Genomic DNA, 19949 nt, shown 5'->3' on the forward strand with positions numbered 1-19949 from the left:
CTGGATGTTTGTTCGCCCAAGCAATCAACCTGAAACATGCTGTCATCACACCAGCAACGGCGCAAACTTGATGTTAATTTTCTTTTTTATGACCAGCCCATCTACAACAATTTACTTCAACTGTGGTAGGTCCAATTTAGAAATCCCCGCGTTACAATCGAGGATCTACGTAGCCGAGTGAAGCCACAGGATCCAAGTATTAGGCGTGTGTTGAGAGCCCTAGATCGACGATTATAAAGTCGGTCTCATTCCGAATAAAACAAAATCATAAATTCTCCGTGGCAAATGAAAAAAGATTTCTGAAGTAAAAATGTCGATTTTCCTGGTGTCGATGGCCTAATACAAAAAGAGGATAGAAGAGAGCGGAACCTTCCACACTTGCACTTCTTCCCCTCCTCGCCACTCGCTTCAACCATCCCTGCTCTTCCTGTTCAACACAGCGAGCGATGTCGCTGGTGCAGCATGTCTCTGCTCTCGAAGGCTTTGATCGCGAGCCCGATCCAGACGCACCGGATGACTTTGCGCCCATTCGCCGTACGATCAGCTACGATGTCCTGCAGCCGCCCAGTCAGACTGTCCCTGTCGCCGTGCAGCGCCCAGGAACACCTGCATACAAGCACTCGGACATAAAAAGGATTGGTGAGCGCTTCGAGTGAACCGAGGTTTGGAAAATGGCAGGCTGACACGGCACAGTTCAGGTCGCAGTCACAGTTCTCACGTGTTGGAGCGCGTCAGGGATCGTGTTTGGCTTCGCTGCGCTGAAGCCGGTGCTCGTGGCCGAGGGGGTCTACCATGATCGGTGTACTGACGATGAGTTGCGCGAAGGTATTCAGCTATGTTCGCAACAGGATATCAAGTATGCCTTACCCACCTCTGCTCTTCACCTTCGTTATCTAACGACTCTGAGACTCAACCTGTTCTTCACGATCGCTTCGATTACAGCCAATGTATCTGCGCTTCCGGTTGGAACTATTCTCGACCGCTATGGATCACGTCTCTGTGGACTCATTGGCTGCTTTCTCCTTGCCATCGGCAGCTTGTTCATGGCATTCTCGTTCCTCCGACCTCGGTTCCAGGGATATATTGCTGGCAACTTCTTCCTAGCTCTAGCGGGCACGTTTATCTTTGTTCCCTCGTTCCAGATTGCCAATGCATTTCCAAAATACGCGGGAACGATCGTCGCGCTCGTAACTGGTGCATTCGACGCTTCGGCAGCCGTGTTCCTGTTTTACCGACTCGTCTACGAGACATCCAGTCGATTTTCCTCCCCGGCCAAGTTTTTTCTCGGCTATCTAGCCGTACCTGTGCTCATCTTCATCGCACTGGTCACAATTATGCCCTCCCGAGATTATAACTCAACTCTGCAACTCGAGAGCAAAATGGAACGTGCAGAGGATGCCACTCGCGATGTACATGAGTCAGATGATGACATTGAAAACGAGGCTGACCTACAGGTAGTACGGAAGAAACGTGCCGCGCACAGAAAGAACAAGATGCGCCAGATCGATGGGGTCCTCGGAGACAAAGACGAGCGACAGCAGCGTGCCGACCGAGAGGAAGATCGCCAGCAGACCAGCCAGGTCTGGGGTGTCTTGCATGGACTGCCCGCGTATCAGCAAATGGCCACGCCCTGGTTCATTCTGATCACACTTCTCACCGTCCTGCAGATGGTACGAATGAACTACTTCATCGCGACCATCCGGGCGCAGTACGAGTATATGCTGGGATCAGTCGCGCAGGCTGAGATGATCAATAGTGTCTTTGATATCGCATTGCCGGTCGGCGGGGTTCTATTCACGCCATTTATTGGGTTTCTACTTGATCGACTCAGCGTCCCTGCTATGCTCGGCCTTATAGTGGTCTGCACCACCGTGATTGGGGTGCTGAATTCTATCCCGACAGTCTGGGCAGGATACCTGACAGTTTTCTTTTTTGTTTTGTTGAGGCCCTTGTATTACTCGGCCATGTCGTAAGTTTTCTCTCCTATAAACATGCGATCCACAAATACTAATCTGGTTTTAGCGACTACACTACGAAGGTCTTTGGCTTCGCCACTTTCGGCCGAGTTTATGGAACTATCATTTGCTTGTCGGGTCTCGTAAATTTCTCTCAGTACGGGCTGGATGCTCTCACTCATCACAAATTCAACGGCAATCCAATCCCAATCAATGGATTCTTGGCTGTCGCCGGACTGGTCGTGGGTATTGCTCTTGTCAGCTTCGTCTGTGTGGCAGGCAGGCAGATGAGAGAGCACGAGGACGTGGACGAAGAGCGCCAAAGATTGATCTTGGAAGAGGATGATGACGAATACGACGAACCACAGCGTTGGCGTTAGTAGCTGTATAATATGACCTATCAACCAGCATATTTGGAATCATATTCATTTTGCATCACATCCAAATGCCATGACTTGAAAATGATTGCTGAAGTCAATTCATGATGTATTTGCTGCCCGAGAACTATACCCCTATGGAAGACGTCTTTGCTCGTATGGATCTAATTTTTTCTTTTTCTACAGGTTACACATATACGGCGATGATATCAAACCCGATGCATGTCGGCTAAATGATGAGCAGCAACCAACCTCCAAATACCGGGACAGATATAAACCAGGATAAGTGCCGCGCCGGCAGTGGTCTGCCAAGGTCGGGAAGCCGAGGCATCGAAGAAGCCAAGGACATGCAACGGGTGGTTTTCTTCGTATAAAGCTGTGGCTTAACCTTGCTGTCAACACCTGTTCTGCACTTGGAAGTATACCAACTCTCTCGGTGGAGCTGACCAGATGGGGAAGTGTGGCCGAGAGTGGAGAGAGGGAACGTGCGATGTCGATGTAGAAGATGTTCTTGATACCACCACGCTACTCACTACTGCGGTATTTCGCCGGGAAATCTATAGATTTTACCTTTGGTGGGCCAGATGGATGACAGCATCACAGCACCATGGACCTTGGAACTTTTTCCCTCCTTCCTCATTGTCCCCGGAAAATTCCGCGACAATAAACATCGGGGGCATTGCCAAGCTGCCCAGCTGATTTTCCCCGCATTTGGACCCATCGCCATCCCCAGATCGTCGCTCCAACAGAATCACGCATGGCCTCCGTTGGTGGGGGCGCTCCCCCATGTTGTCGGAGAATTCTTCTGCATTTCGCCAGTGTCCCGAGGTATCTCCTTGGTTTCTGTCGGCTATTTTACTCTGGATCAGCCATGCTACCTTGCTAGGCATGTCTCGGCGAAGAAAAAGAAAGGTTGGATTAGGCCAGTGCAGTGCGCATCAACAGGTCATCGGAGTTGCAGCGATGAAGGATTATATACCCTGAAGGAATGCCCCTCTCCAGAGATGAAACGCGGAAATACAATATCTATCTTCCTTGCTTTACCAACTTGGAACTCGCTTCATTTCCCTGTCTTTCTCTTCTCTGAATTCCATTGTTTCTCATCCCGGGCAATATGGCGCCCATCGACGAGAAGCCACCGAGTGTGGACCGCATCGAGGACGTCGCCCAAAAGACCGCCCTCAGCGATGAGGAAGAGGAGTTCACCCCCGCGGAGCAGCGAAAGATTATCCATCGCGTGGATCGTCGGCTGGTCACCATGACCGGCCTGGCATACTGTATCTCGCTGATGGACCGCACCAATCTGAGCATGGCTGCCATTGCTGGGTAGGGCCTTTTTGGGGTAGCTCTATTTATTGCCCCTGTATATTGCTAACAACTCGCATAAATAGTCTCGTCCAAGATCTCGAGCTGGATAAACATGGTCGCTACGTGCGTACAAGCTCCCGTGGTTGTGTCTTTCTCTGGCTCACCCTAATTGCCGACACAGTCCATTGTCGTGCTCATGTTCTTCGTGCCCTACATCATCTTTCAGCCACCCATGACAATCATAATTCGCAAACTGGGCCCGACTATCTTTCTGTCCGCTATCATCATATCCTGGGCAGTGATCATGATTGTAAGCGGCAGTTGCTGGGATCTACATCAACCGTCGATACTCTTTTGCTAACCATCGCCAGGGAACGGGCTTTGCTAAAAACTTTGCCCAATTGACGGTCCTCCGTGTGCTGCTTGGTGTCTTGGAAGCGGGCTACTTCCCTGGATGTGTTTATTTATTGTCATGCTGGTACACGAGATGTAAGTGGTCTATTGCCTTGCAGTTCGGGTTCCACTAACTCATATCTTGAAGTCGATGTTCAAAAACGCTTCTCGATCTTCTATCTGATCGGCTGCGTTGCCTCTGCGTTGTCTGGTATCCTAGCATTTGGCCTGATGCAATTGAATGGTGCCCACGGGCTGGGAGGCTGGCAGTGGATTTTTATCCTCGAGGGCGTCGTCAGTCGGATCACTTCACTTGATATTCTCGGTAATTAACGTTGTACCAGATAACCGGCGCGATCGGCCTTCTCTGTTTTGTGTTCTTGGTCGATTTCCCCGATCGCGCACACAAGTCCTGGCGGTTCCTGAACCGAAAGGAATGTGCTTTCATTGTTCGGCGCATCAATCAAGACCGGAATGACGGTGACCTGGAGGCATTCTCGCTCAAGAAATTTTTGAAACCTGCCCTGGACCTTAAGATATGGGGATTTGCAATGATCTTCTTGTATGTCTAAGCGCTTTCTCTCTCCCGCTGCTTGTGGAATCACCCTGCTAACAATCTATTGTTTAGCTGCATCACAACAGTGACCTACGCAATCGCATACTTCCTCCCCATCATCCTCCGCGAAGGCATGGGTTTCGGCGTCGGCGAAGCCCAATGTCTCGTGGCACCGCCCTACGTGCTGGCCGGTATGGTGATGTATTCCACCGCGTGGGTCGGCGATCGGTACCGCACGCGAGGACCCATCCTGATCGGCAACGCGCTACTGTGCATCATTGGACTACCCATGATGGGATTCGCCAAGGGTGACGCCACCCGCTATGCCGGTGTGTTCTTAACTGTCGCTGGCGCCAATGCCAATATCCCGGCTTGTATGGCGTACCAGGCGAATAATGTGCGCGGTCAGTGGACGCGCGCCTTGTCGAGTGCCACGCTTGTGGGTTTCGGAGGGCTTGGGGGGATTGTGAGTAGTTTGGTGTTCCGGGAGAAAGATGCGCCTGGGTATCTGCCCGGGATGTATGCTGCCATTGCGTATGTCTTTCCTTCTTAACCCTTGTTGGGTGTCTTTTATTTTCCTTGACTGTGGTGCTAACTTCGAATGCTCAGCTGTAATATTTTGATCATCTTAGTCGTTCTGGCCTTGACTCTCTGGTTCTGGTTTTCTAATCGCCAGGCCGAGCAAGGAAAACGGGTTATTGAGGGTGACTCTCGGTTCCGGTATACCTTGTGATAGAACTGAATCAATAGGGACTGCCAGGAAATCTATGGACGATATTGCTACCATTGAGTCATAGTACTGAAGATGTAGATGAAGATGAAGGCGAGAGGTATCACAACGTTCATCTATTTCACCAGACTGGCTCAACGCCATATATTGCGGTTCGGTCAATCCTTTGGCCCTGTATAGCCTTCCCACCTATTGGGGGGGTGAGGGTTACTTAGACTCGAAAGACACACAGGACTCACCTCTTATCCTTTTGGCAAAGAATAAGAGTCTGGGCATAAAAAGCGGGGATTGGATACTTTATTCTTTCAGTAGAAGTATTGCAATTGCAAATATATGCGGTAGCTACCAGAATGTACGGGTACCTCGAGAGCTTTAATCCCGGCAAGCGGGAAAATAAGGAGCTCCAAGAATTTGCCCCACGGCGGGGCCACTCGAGCAGTTTTCCGACGGGAAACTGTCGGAGTGAGTCTCCGCTGGGCCATGGGTGGACGCAGATAGCCGCCCCATTGGTCTGATAAGCTCCTTATCAAAGCTCCGGTTGTTTCCCGCGCGGTTCCCCGTTTCCTCGGGCGAATCCAACAAAAAAAGAGGGAACGTGAATGATAAATATGATTTTTCTTTATCTTCTTCGTTGAGCTTTGCTTCTTCATCCTCACCTTGCCCCTTGCCCTTGCTACAATTTTGGTGTGTGGAGTGCTTTCTTCTCAACACACCCGGTAGCTCTCAATGGCGGCATCCTTGTTCGCCCTGCGCGGCGGTCGCCAGCTTGCTCTGCGGTCGCGCGTGCGTGCTCCGACCTCAGTGCGACCGGCGTCGCTGTCGCCATTTAACAGTACTCGCCGATGTCTCCATAGCTCGCAGCAACCGCCTGCAACGCGCCGTGGAGTCTACACTAGCTCTATCAGCGACCATGGCGATCCCCATCCCCCGGACCTTTATCAGCCCCTCGATACCTTCCCACGCCGGCATATCGGCCCCTCGCCCGATGCCGCGGGTGAGATGCTTGCGGTCCTGGATCCTCCGGCAGCCTCGCTCGATGACTTTGTGAAGCAGGTGTTGCCCGAGGACGTCCTTTCCAAGAAGGACCTGAAGGTCACCGAGCCCCATGCCGACATCAGCTTGTATCGCTCCAGTGTGCAGGGTGGTCTGGGCGAGACCGACATGCTCAAGCTGCTGGATACTTACCGGAAGCAAATTGACGTGTCGGGCAAGACCTACATTGGAACCGGCTACTATCCAACAATCGTGCCCCCGGTCATCCTGCGCAATGTCCTGGAAAACCCGGCGTGGTACACAAGCTACACCCCCTACCAGCCCGAGATCAGTCAGGGCCGCCTGGAGTCCCTCCTCAACTTCCAGACCCTTACTGCCGATCTGACCAACCTGCCCTTCGCCAATGCCTCTGTGCTGGATGAGGCGACGGCCGCCGCTGAAGCCATGACCATGTCATTTGCCACCATGCCCGTGTCGAAGCAGAAAAAGGCCGACAAATCGTATGTCGTGTCACACCTGTGCCACCCGCAGACCATTGCAGTGATGCGCTCCCGTGCCGAGGGTTTCGGAATTAACCTGGTGGTTGGGGACGTTCTGGCTGATGACTTCAAGCTGGTTAAGGACCAGGGCGACCACCTCATCGGTGTCCTGGCTCAGTACCCTGACACGGAGGGTGGTGTCTATGACTTTCAGACGCTGAGTGACTCCATCCACGGCCAGGGCGGTACCTTCAGCGTCGCCACCGATCTGCTTGCCTTGACCGTTCTGAAGGCGCCTGGCGAGTTCGGTGCCGACATTGCCTTTGGTAGTGCGCAGCGACTGGGTGTTCCAATGGGCTTTGGCGGGCCTCATGCCGCTTTTTTTGCCTGTGTGGACAAATACAAGCGCAAGGTGCCTGGTCGTGTAGTGGGTGTGTCCAAGGACCGCCTCGGTAACCGGGCTCTGCGCCTGGCCCTCCAGACCCGTGAGCAGCACATCCGTCGTGAAAAGGCTACCAGCAACATTTGCACTGCACAGGCTTTGCTCGCCAATATGACCTCAATGTATGCAGTGTACCACGGTCCTGTTGGCCTCAAGTCGATTGCCCAACGCATCATGTCCATGACCGCTGCGCTGCGTGAGAAGCTTGTTGCCCTGGGCTACGATGCTCCTATTCGGACCAACACGACAGACGGCGGTGCTGTTTTCGACACTTTGGCCATCGAACTTCCCAGCTCCGCCGAGGCTGATGCCATTGTGGCTGAAGCCCGCGCCCGGTCCGTTTTCTTGCGCCGACTTGGTGGGAACAAGGTCGGTCTCTCTCTTGATGAGACTGTGGGTCGGGAAGAGATCAAGGGGATTTTGGATGTCTTCGCAGCTCACAAGTCGGTGGATGCTGTTGAGGTCGACGGCCTGCTTGGCCTTGCTCCTGTTCCCGCCAGCCTGGAACGCACATCGTCCTACCTCACTCACCCCGTTTTCAACACCTACCACTCCGAGACCGAGATGCTCCGGTACATCCGTCACCTTGAGTCGAAGGATCTCTCTCTTGCTCACTCGATGATCCCTCTGGGATCTTGCACCATGAAGCTCAACGCTACTACGGAAATGATCCCTGTATCTTGGCCTGAGTTCTCGCAGATGCACCCATTCATGCCCGCCGATGTGGCCAAGGGCTACACACAGATGATTGACGACTTGGAGCAGCAATTGGCCGACATCACCGGTATGGCCGAGGTCACCGTGCAGCCTAACTCGGGTGCCCAGGGCGAGTTTGCTGGTCTGCGTGTGATCAAGAAATACCAGGAATCCCACGGTGGTTCCAAGCGCAATGTCTGCTTGATCCCTGTGTCGGCTCACGGTACCAACCCGGCTAGTGCGGCCATGGCCGGTATGCGGGTTGTGACGATCAAATGCGACACCAAGACCGGCAATCTGGATTTGGCTGACCTGAAGGCCAAATGTGAGAAGCACCAGGACGAGCTGGCTGCCATCATGATCACCTACCCCAGCACCTTTGGTGTGTACGAGCCGGGCGTCAAGGAAGCCTGCCGACTGGTGCATGAGCACGGCGGTCAGGTGTACATGGACGGTGCCAACATGAACGCCCAGATTGGACTGTGCTCCCCTGGTGAGATCGGTGCCGATGTCTGCCACTTGAATCTGCACAAGACCTTCTGTATTCCGCACGGCGGTGGCGGTCCCGGGGTCGGGCCCATTGGTGTGGCGGAGCACCTGCGCGCGTTCCTGCCCTCGCACCCGACCAGCGAGTACCTCCAGTCCAAGCGTGATGAGACGTCTTCGCCGCCTATCAGTGCCGCCCCATGGGGCAGCGCCAGCATTCTTCCGATCACCTTCAACTATATCAACATGATGGGCGACCGCGGTCTCACACACGCCACCAAGATCACTCTCCTCAACGCCAACTACCTTCTCTCGCGCCTCAAGGCCCACTACCCAATCCTGTACACCAACGACCACGGCCGCTGCGCGCACGAGTTCATCCTCGATGTCCGTGCTTTCAAGGACAGCTGCGGTGTCGAGGCCATCGACATTGCCAAACGTCTGCAAGACTATGGCTTCCACGCCCCTACCATGTCCTGGCCCGTCGCCAACACGCTGATGATCGAACCCACCGAGTCGGAGAACAAGGCCGAGCTCGACCGCTTCTGTGACGCCTTGATCTCGATCCGTCGCGAAATCGCTCAAGTCGAGCGCGGTGAGCAGCCTCGCGAGGGCAACGTGCTGAAGATGTCGCCGCACACGCAACGCGATCTGCTGTCCACCGAGTGGAACCGTCCGTACACCCGTGAGGCGGCCGCCTACCCCGTGTCATGGCTGTTGGAGAAGAAGTTCTGGCCGACGGTGACTCGTGTTGACGATGGTATGTTTCCTCCCCCCCTTTTTTTCCTACAAACTTTTGTCTTGAATGAAGCTAACTCTTGGCAGCCTTTGGTGACCAGAACCTGTTCTGCACGTGTGGCCCTGTTGAAGACACCGAATAGAGAGATCGATGATACCCATTCTGCGTTGATGACTTGGTTTATTTTAAACGGCGGACTATCCATTTGAAAGATTCGCCCCTTATGTGTATACATTCAACATTCCCCTATATCGCTTTGATGATGATGACTTGGTTTTGGTTTTGGCGCAGTAGAGCTAGATTGATTCAACATGAACCGGGCAGATGCCCGTGAATTGGGATTTTCCCCATACCTATTAAACTGCACCTGCTTATTACAAACAAAATAATGATATTTTCAATAACGGCACCACAGAAACTAAGTAGAGATCCCCATGATTGCCTCGGTCTCAGGCACGCCATTCAAGCCGAGCCGCCTCACGCCCTTATCAGCACCCCTCTTACCATACCAAACCGGTTATTTTGACCCTTTTGCACCGATCCCCCACGTATCAACGTATAGTACTGTATTCCCATCGGAGGTGGCCGATCCCCGAATCCACCGCGCAGGCTATCAGAGAGCGCTGTTGATCCTCCCACCAACTCACGCTGTCCCTGACTTCCAAGTTGCTGGGCGGAGTTCACTGCCGAGACTGAGACTAGCCAAAGAAGCAGGGACAACCCCTTGATCCTCGCTCCTCGAACAAGGGGCGTTGCTGGAATTGCTCGTTTGGGGAGTTCTTTGCTATCTCGTTGTGGCGCCGGCTGGTCCCGTCATCAAATATATAGACAGTGTCGCGGCCTGCTGGTTATTATGTCTGATTGATTCTGGTGGATTTTGTCAGGCGTGCATCTAGATGTGTTTCTAGATTGATGTTCCTAGATTTGTTTATTTGTCTCGTGCATATATATTTCGCTGCTTACATTCGCCGCCATGTCTGCATCGGGGGTGTATGATTACACTATTTATCGAGGCACATTCATTCACTTTGCACGTCTGCCCGAGTCAACACCTACGACACCGAAGCCGAAGTTATGTCGTAACCGCGGTGCGTTGTGGGTGTCTACGACAGATGGTCGCATCAGGGGCTTTGACTGGCAGGCACAAAGTGAAGATGCATTCCGGGAGTTGATGAGGCGACAAGGCTGGGTTGATGTCGATGCTTTCGAGATCTGGAAACAAGTCAACGGCCAGGATGGACATCAAGCGACCAAAGTGAAAATTGTCACTGCGTGCGACGAAAGAAACGAGTTCTTCTTTCCGGGGTTTATTGGTATGTTATCATACATGTCACGGATGACCACCAACAGTAGGAAAGGTTCTGATATCTTCTCCAGATACCCATATTCATGCACCGCAATATCCCAACGCCGGTCTCTTTGGGTCGTCCACTCTCCTGGACTGGTTAAAGACATATACCTTCCCCGTCGAAGCGGGATTCGGCGCAAAGTCAGAATCAGCGAGCGAGACGACTACGAGTCCCAGTGATGCACCGCTGTCCGCATTACGCATTTACGACCAGGTCATTGCACGCACCCTATCCCACGGGACAACCTGTGCATCTTACTTCGCGACCATCCATATCCCCGCCACGAACGCCCTAGCGAAACTCTGCCATCTGCGCGGCCAGCGCGCGTTCATCGGCCGCGTGTGCATGGACAACCCAGATTTCTGTCCTAGCTACTACCGTGATTCCAATGCCGAGGACTCGGTGCAGGCCACCCAGTCCACCATCGAATACATCCACACCCTCGATCCAAAGGGGACTCTCGTCAAACCAATCGTGACTCCGCGCTTTGCACCAACATGTTCCTGGTCCGCATTACAGGATCTAGGTAAACTGGCTGCAGGATATAACCCACCGCTGCACATCCAGACCCATATCTCAGAGAACACGAACGAAGTCGCTCTTGTGAAAAAACTCTTCCCTGAAGCTGGGAGTTATGCCGCCGTGTATGATACGCACAACCTGCTCACGCCACGCACTATCCTTGCGCACGCGGTGCATCTCTCGGCTGAAGAGCGCGCCCTGGTCCGCCGGCGTAACGCCAAGATATCACACTGTCCGGCTTCGAACTCGGCGCTTGGATCGGGGATTTGTCCTGTGCGCGTACTTCTTGACGAGGGTTTGACTGTTGGGCTCGGTACGGATGTGAGCGGTGGGTATAGTCCCAGTATTCTCGAAGCAGCGCGACAGGCCTGTCTTGCTTCGCGGTTGCTTGGACATAAGACTGGCTTTGAGAGCGGTTGTTGTTCTGTCCTTAATGGGTACAAGGCTGATGCCGTTGTTGACGGATGGGAGAAGCTCTCTGTTGAAGAGAGTCTCTTTCTTGCTACGCGTGGCGGTGCCGCTGTTGTCGATATGGCCGATAGTATTGGTGGCTTTGACCTGGGCATGCTCTGGGATGCGCAGCTTATTCGTCTGGGTGGTGTCCCGGACCTTGGTGGCAGTCCACTAGATCGGGATATTTCGAGTGTGCTTGGTGACAAGTCTAGTCTCGTCAAATCTGGTCCTGTGGGCAATGTCGATCTCTTTGGGTCAGAGATGTGGGAGGAGAAGATCCACAAGTGGGTGTGGAGTGGGGATGATCGCAATGTACAGGCTGTCTGGGTTGGGGGGAGGTTGGTACATTCTCGGGAGTAGTTTGGGATTTCTTTTCTCGGCTGTCGTCTGGGGTTAGTTTTCATATTTTGTATCCTGCTGAGCTATTTGATTGAAATTTGTTTGGGATATTCAATTCTTGTGGACTGGGCTAAAATATCGAGGACTCGATGCTCATCCTAACACTGTCATATTCAAAGCCATATCACTCTTTATTCACCCCTTCCATCTCATCCTACTTATGGAAACGCGTTGAATCAATCCTGCAGTCTATCAATCTAGTGGAAAAGCTCCACGCAATCGAAAATCGAAAATTAATTCATGTCAGCCACTCCCCCAAAAGGCGAAGACATATCCAGTTAGATCAAACTCGCAAAGTTAGGGCTGAGAAACGTATCTCCCGCTGCCCGAGACAACCGAGATAGTGATCTATCAGTGATCAGCAGTGCATCCAGATATGAACCTTACAAACTGAAGACCCTTACTGTGTTGGATCCTTGTACAATCGTCCCAGCAAGAATAGAGACATCATAAACCTCACCCAAACCACGATACGCGCCGCTAGATTGATTTGTAGCTATTTATAAATATAATTATCTCCTTATTTTAGTATAGAATAACAATTAATACTATTTAGAATACTCTTTAGGAGTATAGTATTAATATTACTTTTCGTACAATTTAAAATCGTCTTCGAGAATAGTAAATTCGATAACATACCTTTAATATTATATAAAACGAGAGTTTATATACTCGTATAAAGACCTTAATCTCTAAGGTTAGATTATTAATAAAAGAAATCATTTAGATTCTTTATAAAGAAGGTTACTAAGTATTAGATTATAGGTTTTATACTACCCGAAAATGTCTTAGAATTTAATTTTGTGTAGATTGCTTAGTTTAGTGATATCTATAACTCCGGATAATTAAGATTATATTAATTAAAGAGCTTAGGTTTTTGTTTTGTTTAATTTCCAGTCATTCTTTTCTTTTTTTATCCTCCCTATCTTCTTTACCTTTCCTGTCTGCTCCATTGTAAACATCATCATACAAGGATGCGGTCTACTACTGACGGACACATTTGACCCAGGCTTAAGTATTTCTCTATTGATTATCATATCGCTCCATAGTAATAAAAATAGAAATTAAATGATAGTCTTTTTTTACTTACATGATACCAGGAGATAATCTAGGAATCTTTCTCTCAAGCATAACCTTAACATCCAGAAGAAATCTATTTCTATAACCAAGAAAGAACTTTTATAACCAAAACTAAAAAGCCTCCAGATGGAAGCTACACTAGTCAAAGATAGACGCTTTCATCGAGTTGGGCTGAATATACTCTGAAGCATTGCGGAAGCTGGTAAAGCCCCATCGGATCTGAGCCGCCATGCCAATCTCAACATCCAAGTCCTTGGCAAAGTGCCACACCAAGCCGGTATCACGTTGGAATGCCCGGCCAGCCATAATCACATCAAGGTTGTCGTCTTGCAGAACCTTTTCGGCAAGGTGGCCATTGTTGATCATCCCAACAGCGGCGACCAGCAAGCGATCGCCAACGGCTTTCTTGACGGCCGCAGCAAAGGGAGCCTGGAACGCGGGACCGCCCTTGATCTTCTGCGCGGCATGCACACCGCCGCTGCTAATGTCAATAAGATCGATGGCTCCTTGTTCGGCGAGAGCGCGAGAGAACTCGACCGTATCTTCGACCTTCCAACCCTTGTCATCCGGGCTCTCGAGCCAGTCTGTAGCGGAGACGCGCAGGAAAACAGGTTTATGGGAGCCAACAGTATCGCGTGTGAGTTGGGCAATCTCAAGAGTTAGGCGCATGCGATTTTCGAAGCTACCGCCATAGGCATCGGTCCGTTGGTTGGAAGACGGGCTCAAGAATGAGGAGAGGAGGTAGCCGTGCGCGGCGTGGATCTCGATAAAGTCGGCGCCGGCAGCGAGTGCCCGCTTCGTGGCTGCCACCCAGTCTTCTTTGAGGTCCTGGATTTCCTGGGCATTCATTGCATGAGGGACGATGTTGCCCTCGGCGAACGGGATAGCACTAGGTCCCTTTACATTGTCGACCCAACCACCCACAGCATCTGTCGCAGTACCTCCACCAACCCAGGGAGGAAGGGTAGATGCCTTGCGTCCGGCATGGGCGAGCTGGACACCGATCTTCTGTCCTTGACTATGCGCGAAGTCGATTACTTGCTTCAGTGGGCCAATCTGCGAATCCTTCCAGAGACCCAGACAGCCGGGGGTAATGCGACCCTCGGGTGATACCCCGGTTGCCTCGACGATCATCAATCCAGGGCCCCGTTGAGCGATTCCTCCATAGTGGGCCTGGTGCCAGGGTGTGATGTGCCCGTCGTCGGCGCTATATTGGCACATGGGAGCCAAAGCCAGGCGGTTCTGGAATGTCGTTCCGCGAATAGTGAATGGGCGGAAGAGCTTGGGGATTGGCTTGCCACTCGTTTGAGGATCACGCGCAGTGCCGGCTGCAGGAGTCTGGGCTGGAGTATAGAAAGGGACGCCCTTAGCGGGCTGGATGTGGATGTCGGGCCAGTTCGTCATTTCAAGTATTTGGGAGGGAGGTCAAAGGAGATATCGAAAAGACTTGACAGGAGTAATGATGAGTTGCAAAATCCCCGGGTGGTTGCTTTGCCCCTTTATATGGACGGGTTCTCCGATTTTGAAGCTGATAAACCACATGGTTTGTAATAATCGAAAAAAATATCTGCAGTGTATAGGAAAAATTCAATGGCGTGCTGGGCATGAGATACACACTAGAATCTTCATCGGCATAATTTCTCAGCATTATCCACCCAAAAGTCTCCGAGATCGTAGTTTGGCTCGGAACGGAGCGATTTTGCCCGCAATAGGGCGTAAATGAGGGCGTGGGTGACCCACTGTGGCGGATTTGGGGTTCGGGATATGAAGAAAGTGCTGACATCGGGAGTCTGTTGGAGGGAAGATCCGTCTACTTGCAATAAACATTGCGGATGGCGCTGAGTATATGATTAGCACACATTGTGGCTTCGACTTCGGAGGGCAAAAGAGAATAAATAGTACCTTGGTGGAGGTAAACGACGTTGGACTGACATAATAGCTCTCTCTACGTTGACTCGACGCAACTAACAATCTACTCACTTGGATGGAGAGAAGTTTCAGATTTTCGAAAACAATTCAGAGAATGATGCACCTTGCATGATTCGCACCATGGAATTTCCCCCCCGGATCCATCATCAATCGCTACAATGGCACGCAACCAACCAGCATACCCGAGCAATAGAATTACCAAATATTTTATTTTGACCCTACCCAGCCATCAAGTCCACTTGGATGCTACGTCTCAACGAAAGATGCCTCTGATCCTGCACTTGCCTTGGTGCAGACTGTCACCGCAACCCAGGCATGGGCCGTGAGTGAAAGGGAGGGGCTGGAACCCCGAGATATATATCCCTCTTGTTATGCGTCAACCATAGACGAGTCATGGAGCCGAAACGCGGGAATTTTTGGAGTCTACCCTCGCGAGGACGGAGCTGCACTGCCCGACGGAAAGATTGAGATCGTCTTTGCCGATCTCTCCAACAGATTTTATATGCCAAGGGGGTTGCGCCGCAGAGTAGGTTGTTCGTTTGAAACGCATCACAAAAGGAAACGGTGCATCGAGGATGTGGAGGGGAAGGAATTTCGTGGTTCAGAGAAATCAAGTCGCTTTACGATTTGGTTTGTATTGTTTGCAGTAAACAAGAAACAACCCGTGCCTGGCAGCTGTGAGGCACTGACACCGCCAAAATAATTTGAAAGTACTTATTTGCGTTTAGCCCAGGCTCTAATGATTCGGGCCTAAGCGAAGCTGAGACTAACGAAAGTAACGATCATAAATAAAGAAAACAAAGTGTTGCGGTACTTCTACATTTTTGGTTATTAAAGCAAACTTAGTAGGCAGAGCACCCTAGTTGAAACGTACCGATAAATCTATAAAAAGTTATAGAATCTCTCTCGGTCGGATTTAACAAGATAGTTTGCGTAATGTTTCTTAAGAAATAAATAGCAACTTAATATAGGCGTTTTGGAGCATAACGCTTAAGAAAACAAAAAAAAACATCATTTATTGTTGACTGCCAATATCTGGGATAACTGCATCATAAAACTTTAAACTAGGCACTAAATTAGATACTACTTAGCTATATACTAAATATAGAACTATTTGCCCCGGGTCTATTACTACTATTATCCTTTAGTTTATAAGACTTACAGCGATATTTAGGGCAGATATCACGGTAGTTTATACTAGAGACTTTTGTTATGTCCCGGATTGGATTGTAAAAAGTTGGTAATATATAGCTAAAAGCCTCTCTCCATATATATAATATAAAATATCTATTCGATATAGTTAATAAATCTCGCAATACTTTAAAATAAATATTATTACTAAAATAGGTATTAATCTGTAAATTCGATTCAAATAGTTCCTTTATTAAATTAAAGATAAGGATTTATATAAAAAGTAATTTATAGAGAATTATAACGAAAGATAAAGAAGTTACTACTTTTATAGTCTAAATATTATTACTATATTTCTCAATAATCCTATTAATAAAAAGGTCTATATTTAGAAATTAAAAGAATTTTCATTAATAGATAGATACTAGTTACTACACTATATTTTCTATAGATTATAGAAATCGCCCTAATTACAGTAGAAGAAGGCTATAAAAGTCACTGGGAAATTCGGATTAGAGCTAGTCCCTAAGAACCCCTACTCGAATAATAGGCTACTATACCTATTAAGATATACACAAAGACCGATCGGACTAATCGGACTAATAAATTAGTAATATACGAAGTCCAAAGAAGGTTAACTGAACGAGATTTTAGAGATCTATATATGGTGTTTGTGTAGTAGAATTTCGAGAATTAAGGACTGTTCCATACGGGTGCTCGCAGTATTGATATTAGGGTAAATCACCTGATTCGCCAGATTCGACAGTTTGACATAAAATTGATATAAGAAAAGATAAAAAAATGGTAGAGAACTCTATGATTTGATAGGGTTCGCTTCAGCAGAACTAGTTTTAGCCAATAAGAGAGCCAATGTATACTTGTTGAAGCAATAGATAGCAAGACGTTCTCAGTCTACTTCATCACTGAAACCCTATCCAAAAGCCCTCTGCCACCAGGGCTTTGGTTTTAAAAGGTCTTGAGACCGTAATGGGCAGAAGAACCAACCCGCCAATCTGAGAGTAAAATGAGAACGTTCAATCCTGCTTTTCAAATCTTTCCTGATTACCTCTTTCTCTCCCTCTGGAAAATCGAAACCTCGAAAGCTGATACAGCACCAGCATTCTGCGGTGCAATGACCTTGAGCTTTCTTTCTTATGGATAGATGCCTCCGTGCACAGCATCCACATTCCCGGCTACAACAGCCGCCTCGATCCGAACAATCCTGAACCATCCCCTTGCGCATAAACCATGTGGTATCACGCCTTAACTGGTCATACGCTTCTTTGAAATCCGATTGAAGCATACACAGTGCTTGGTAAAGGGTGTACTCCTGTCTTGGGTATTGCTCTTGAGCCTCTTGAAGCTGTTGATTTGCCTGCTCAAGCTGGGCGCTGACAGACTCGGTAGCTGTACACTGGGTAGCTGTACTCTCGATAGCCATAGTCTTTTGTAAGGCTAGGACACGACGATGTAACTTTTCCTCACGTTGTGCCACTTCCCGTAGAGCATGCTCAGCAAGATATAAATCGGTCAACCTAAACTGACAAATTTCGTGTGACCCGCATCGCACAACTTCACATTTCTCGTCGCAGAATATGAACTTTTTCCCCCACATACTCCTATCGCGAGTGAATATAAGAATGGGGTAATAAAAACTTCTCGGTAATTTGAGTAGTGGGTCGAGACGAAGAAAAATATAAGCATTCAACAAAATAAGTGAATAAATCAAGAATAAGTGTGGAGATTGAAGTTGGAATCAGAAAGGATGTGGTATGACAGAAAAATGATTCACCGACTTCCTGGACTCCCCAGGCCGCCCAAAATCGACTAGTCAACTAACACCTCCCAGTGTGCAATACACACCGTGTACTTGTTCGGGCTTATTCTGTAATTATCCATGCATATTGCAAGCTACATGACTAGAAGTCACCACATCTCATATTTAAATTGCCATCAATACATCAATCATAATATCACATACCAGTCCTCAGATAAGATCCGACGCATACAGCCGAACCGGCACGCCTTGGTCGTGCATCATAGTAAGGTTGGACTGCTTGATAGGCTCCTGGCGGGGATGCGGATCCGCATTCTCAAGGGTGTCAAAATGCTGCAAAAGGCGGGCCACAGTATAACTGGCTTCCGTAAGGGCATATTGCTCTGTATTCGACATTAGAATCCGTTTATCTGTATGTCCCGAGTAGAGACCATGTATCAAGAAACAGGGCAAAGACAACTTACGTCCAAGGCAGATGCGCGGTCCACCATTGAAAGGGAGGTACTCCCACCCGTGCTTTGCATTCTCTTCCCAGCGCTCGGGTCGGAAGATGCGCGCATCCTTGCCCCAGAAGTCGTTGCGACGATGCATGGCGAAGACGTTGTAGGCGACCATAGATCCCTTCTTCACGTAGATGGGTGATCGCTGGTCCGGTCCTCCTCCGACGGGAAGGGAGGTGTTCTTGGTGGCGACACGGAAGTTGACCGGGACCGGGGGCTGAAGACGGAGTACTAGATGGAACCATTAGTGGCTTTTGCTTGATGTGATATTTGAGAAAGTGCACGCACCCTCGTTTAAGACATATCGCAGATATGAGACCTCCTTCAGCTTGCTCTGAGTGATTTCCACACGAGAGTTCTTGGCATCTCCGAACGCCTCGACAATCTCGCGGCGCAGACGGGCAAAGACATGTGGGTGTTGCGCAAGGTAGAAAAAGGTCGAGCTCAGCAGACTTGCCGTGGTATCTCGGCCCGCCAGAAGGATGTTAAGCATGTTGTCACGCAGCATCTTCGGGTCGTCGGTATCGGCAGCCAGAGCCTCGAGGAAGATATACCGGCCCTCCTTCTTCTCGGGATTTCTTTTGCTCTCCAGTGCAACATTGACATAGTGGTCGACGACTTCGTGGACACGACGATTAGCCTCGCGGAACTCCTTGGGGTTGACGAGCCAGTACAAGCCCTGGGCGCGAGACCGAGCAGCGAGGTAATCCTGGGCAGTGCCGAATGCTTCAGCAAAGCCCTGGGCGTTACCCACAGACGACTTTTCCAAAACACCGGTGGTCTCGGATGGTGGGAGCATGCAGCCGACAGACTCGCCGAACAAGAAATGGGTCGCCGAGTCCAAGGTCAACAGGAAGAACAGGCGCTGGATATCGAAGCTACTTCGGTCCTTGGGGATCAGGTCCACCAGGTGCTTGATGTGGTCATCCAGCAAGGCCAGATCTGCGACCTGCATGATGCAGTCAGTACCCAAATACTTGGGGGACATTGCAGGAGGGACGGTACCTGATCTCTGGTAAACTGCGGCCGCAGCAAACCGCGGGCATGCGACCACCCGGCTCCATCGAGGGTGAAAATACCGTCTCCGAGCAATGGATAGAATTGCTCGTGGCGGGTGCCTAGACAGAAATCCTGGAATTGTGTAGCCAAAATGGCCTTGACGTTTTCCGGCTCGATGGAGGTGATCAGATTCCGCGCCAGGAATCGCTGGGTGAAGGTGTTGCCATAGAGGCTATATTGATCGGTCAAGTAGTCGATCCAGCGCTTCTCGCGCACGGCCTTGGTGAGCCGGAAAAACGCGGGGATGCCGAAGAAATTGGATGAGCCGGCCGGGGCAGGCTGGCAGTGCAGGGATTTGGCCTGCTGGCGGTGCTGGTGTAACTGGACCAGGTAGCGCAGGATCACAAAGGTTGCGTACAGTGCGCCAAGCAGGGGGATGACGGGGCTGAGCAACATGCTGGAAGAGATCTGCGTGACTCTTCGATCTGAGATTTTATAGAAACCAAAATACGTGGGTAGAGATCGTATTTAAAAAGAGCAGACCGGAATCACAATCTGTGAAAGATATGAAATGCGGTGTTGATTTGCGCCTACAAAGAAATGAAGTAATTCCGCCAAAGCACCTCGGTTGTGCCGCACGTGAGAAAGTGAGGGAT

General features: G+C 50.1%; 7 protein-coding genes across 7 annotated transcripts; 4 read left to right on the forward strand and 3 right to left on the reverse strand.

Moving 5' to 3' along the window:
- Window positions 1-446: 446 nt before the first annotated feature.
- Window positions 447-2335, forward strand: NUU61_003617 (putative MFS transporter; the record flags this gene model as incomplete). Its single annotated transcript, XM_056654199.1, has 3 exons — window positions 447-639; window positions 694-1969; window positions 2023-2335. 3 exons carry the CDS (start codon window positions 447-449, stop codon window positions 2333-2335), a joined length of 1782 nt encoding a protein of 593 aa, XP_056512226.1.
- Window positions 2336-3446: 1111 nt separating this feature from the next.
- NUU61_003618 (putative phthalate transporter) lies at window positions 3447-5322 on the forward strand (the record flags this gene model as incomplete). The annotated part of the gene is made up of 8 exons (XM_056654200.1): window positions 3447-3658; window positions 3724-3763; window positions 3822-3950; window positions 4012-4129; window positions 4182-4327; window positions 4378-4595; window positions 4662-5123; window positions 5199-5322. The coding sequence occupies 8 exons, from the start codon at window positions 3447-3449 to the stop codon at window positions 5320-5322; spliced, it is 1449 nt and encodes a 482-aa protein (XP_056512227.1).
- Window positions 5323-6045: 723 nt separating this feature from the next.
- NUU61_003619 (glycine decarboxylase subunit P) lies at window positions 6046-9296 on the forward strand (the record flags this gene model as incomplete). Its single annotated transcript, XM_056654201.1, has 2 exons — window positions 6046-9175; window positions 9241-9296. The coding sequence occupies 2 exons, from the start codon at window positions 6046-6048 to the stop codon at window positions 9294-9296; spliced, it is 3186 nt and encodes a 1061-aa protein (XP_056512228.1).
- Window positions 9297-10127: 831 nt separating this feature from the next.
- NUU61_003620 (uncharacterized protein) lies at window positions 10128-11838 on the forward strand (the record flags this gene model as incomplete). The annotated part of the gene is made up of 2 exons (XM_056654202.1): window positions 10128-10467; window positions 10532-11838. The coding sequence occupies 2 exons, from the start codon at window positions 10128-10130 to the stop codon at window positions 11836-11838; spliced, it is 1647 nt and encodes a 548-aa protein (XP_056512229.1).
- Window positions 11839-13095: 1257 nt separating this feature from the next.
- On the reverse strand, window positions 13096-14361 carry NUU61_003621 (NADH:flavin oxidoreductase/NADH oxidase; the record flags this gene model as incomplete). Its single annotated transcript, XM_056654203.1, has 1 exon — window positions 13096-14361. One exon carries the CDS (start codon window positions 14359-14361, stop codon window positions 13096-13098), a length of 1266 nt encoding a protein of 421 aa, XP_056512230.1.
- A 2912-nt stretch (window positions 14362-17273) lies between these two features.
- Window positions 17274-17632, reverse strand: NUU61_003622 (uncharacterized protein; the record flags this gene model as incomplete). The annotated part of the gene is made up of 2 exons (XM_056654204.1): window positions 17274-17284; window positions 17323-17632. 2 exons carry the CDS (start codon window positions 17630-17632, stop codon window positions 17274-17276), a joined length of 321 nt encoding a protein of 106 aa, XP_056512231.1.
- Window positions 17633-18004: 372 nt separating this feature from the next.
- On the reverse strand, window positions 18005-19749 carry NUU61_003623 (cytochrome P450; the record flags this gene model as incomplete). Its single annotated transcript, XM_056654205.1, has 4 exons — window positions 18005-18177; window positions 18259-18525; window positions 18583-19243; window positions 19300-19749. The coding sequence occupies 4 exons, from the start codon at window positions 19747-19749 to the stop codon at window positions 18005-18007; spliced, it is 1551 nt and encodes a 516-aa protein (XP_056512232.1).
- Window positions 19750-19949: the final 200 nt, after the last annotated feature.

This window comes from Penicillium alfredii (genome assembly GCF_028826965.1).
Source record: "Penicillium alfredii strain IBT 34128 chromosome Unknown utg000005l_segment0_segment0, whole genome shotgun sequence".
NCBI lineage: Eukaryota > Fungi > Ascomycota > Eurotiomycetes > Eurotiales > Aspergillaceae > Penicillium > Penicillium alfredii.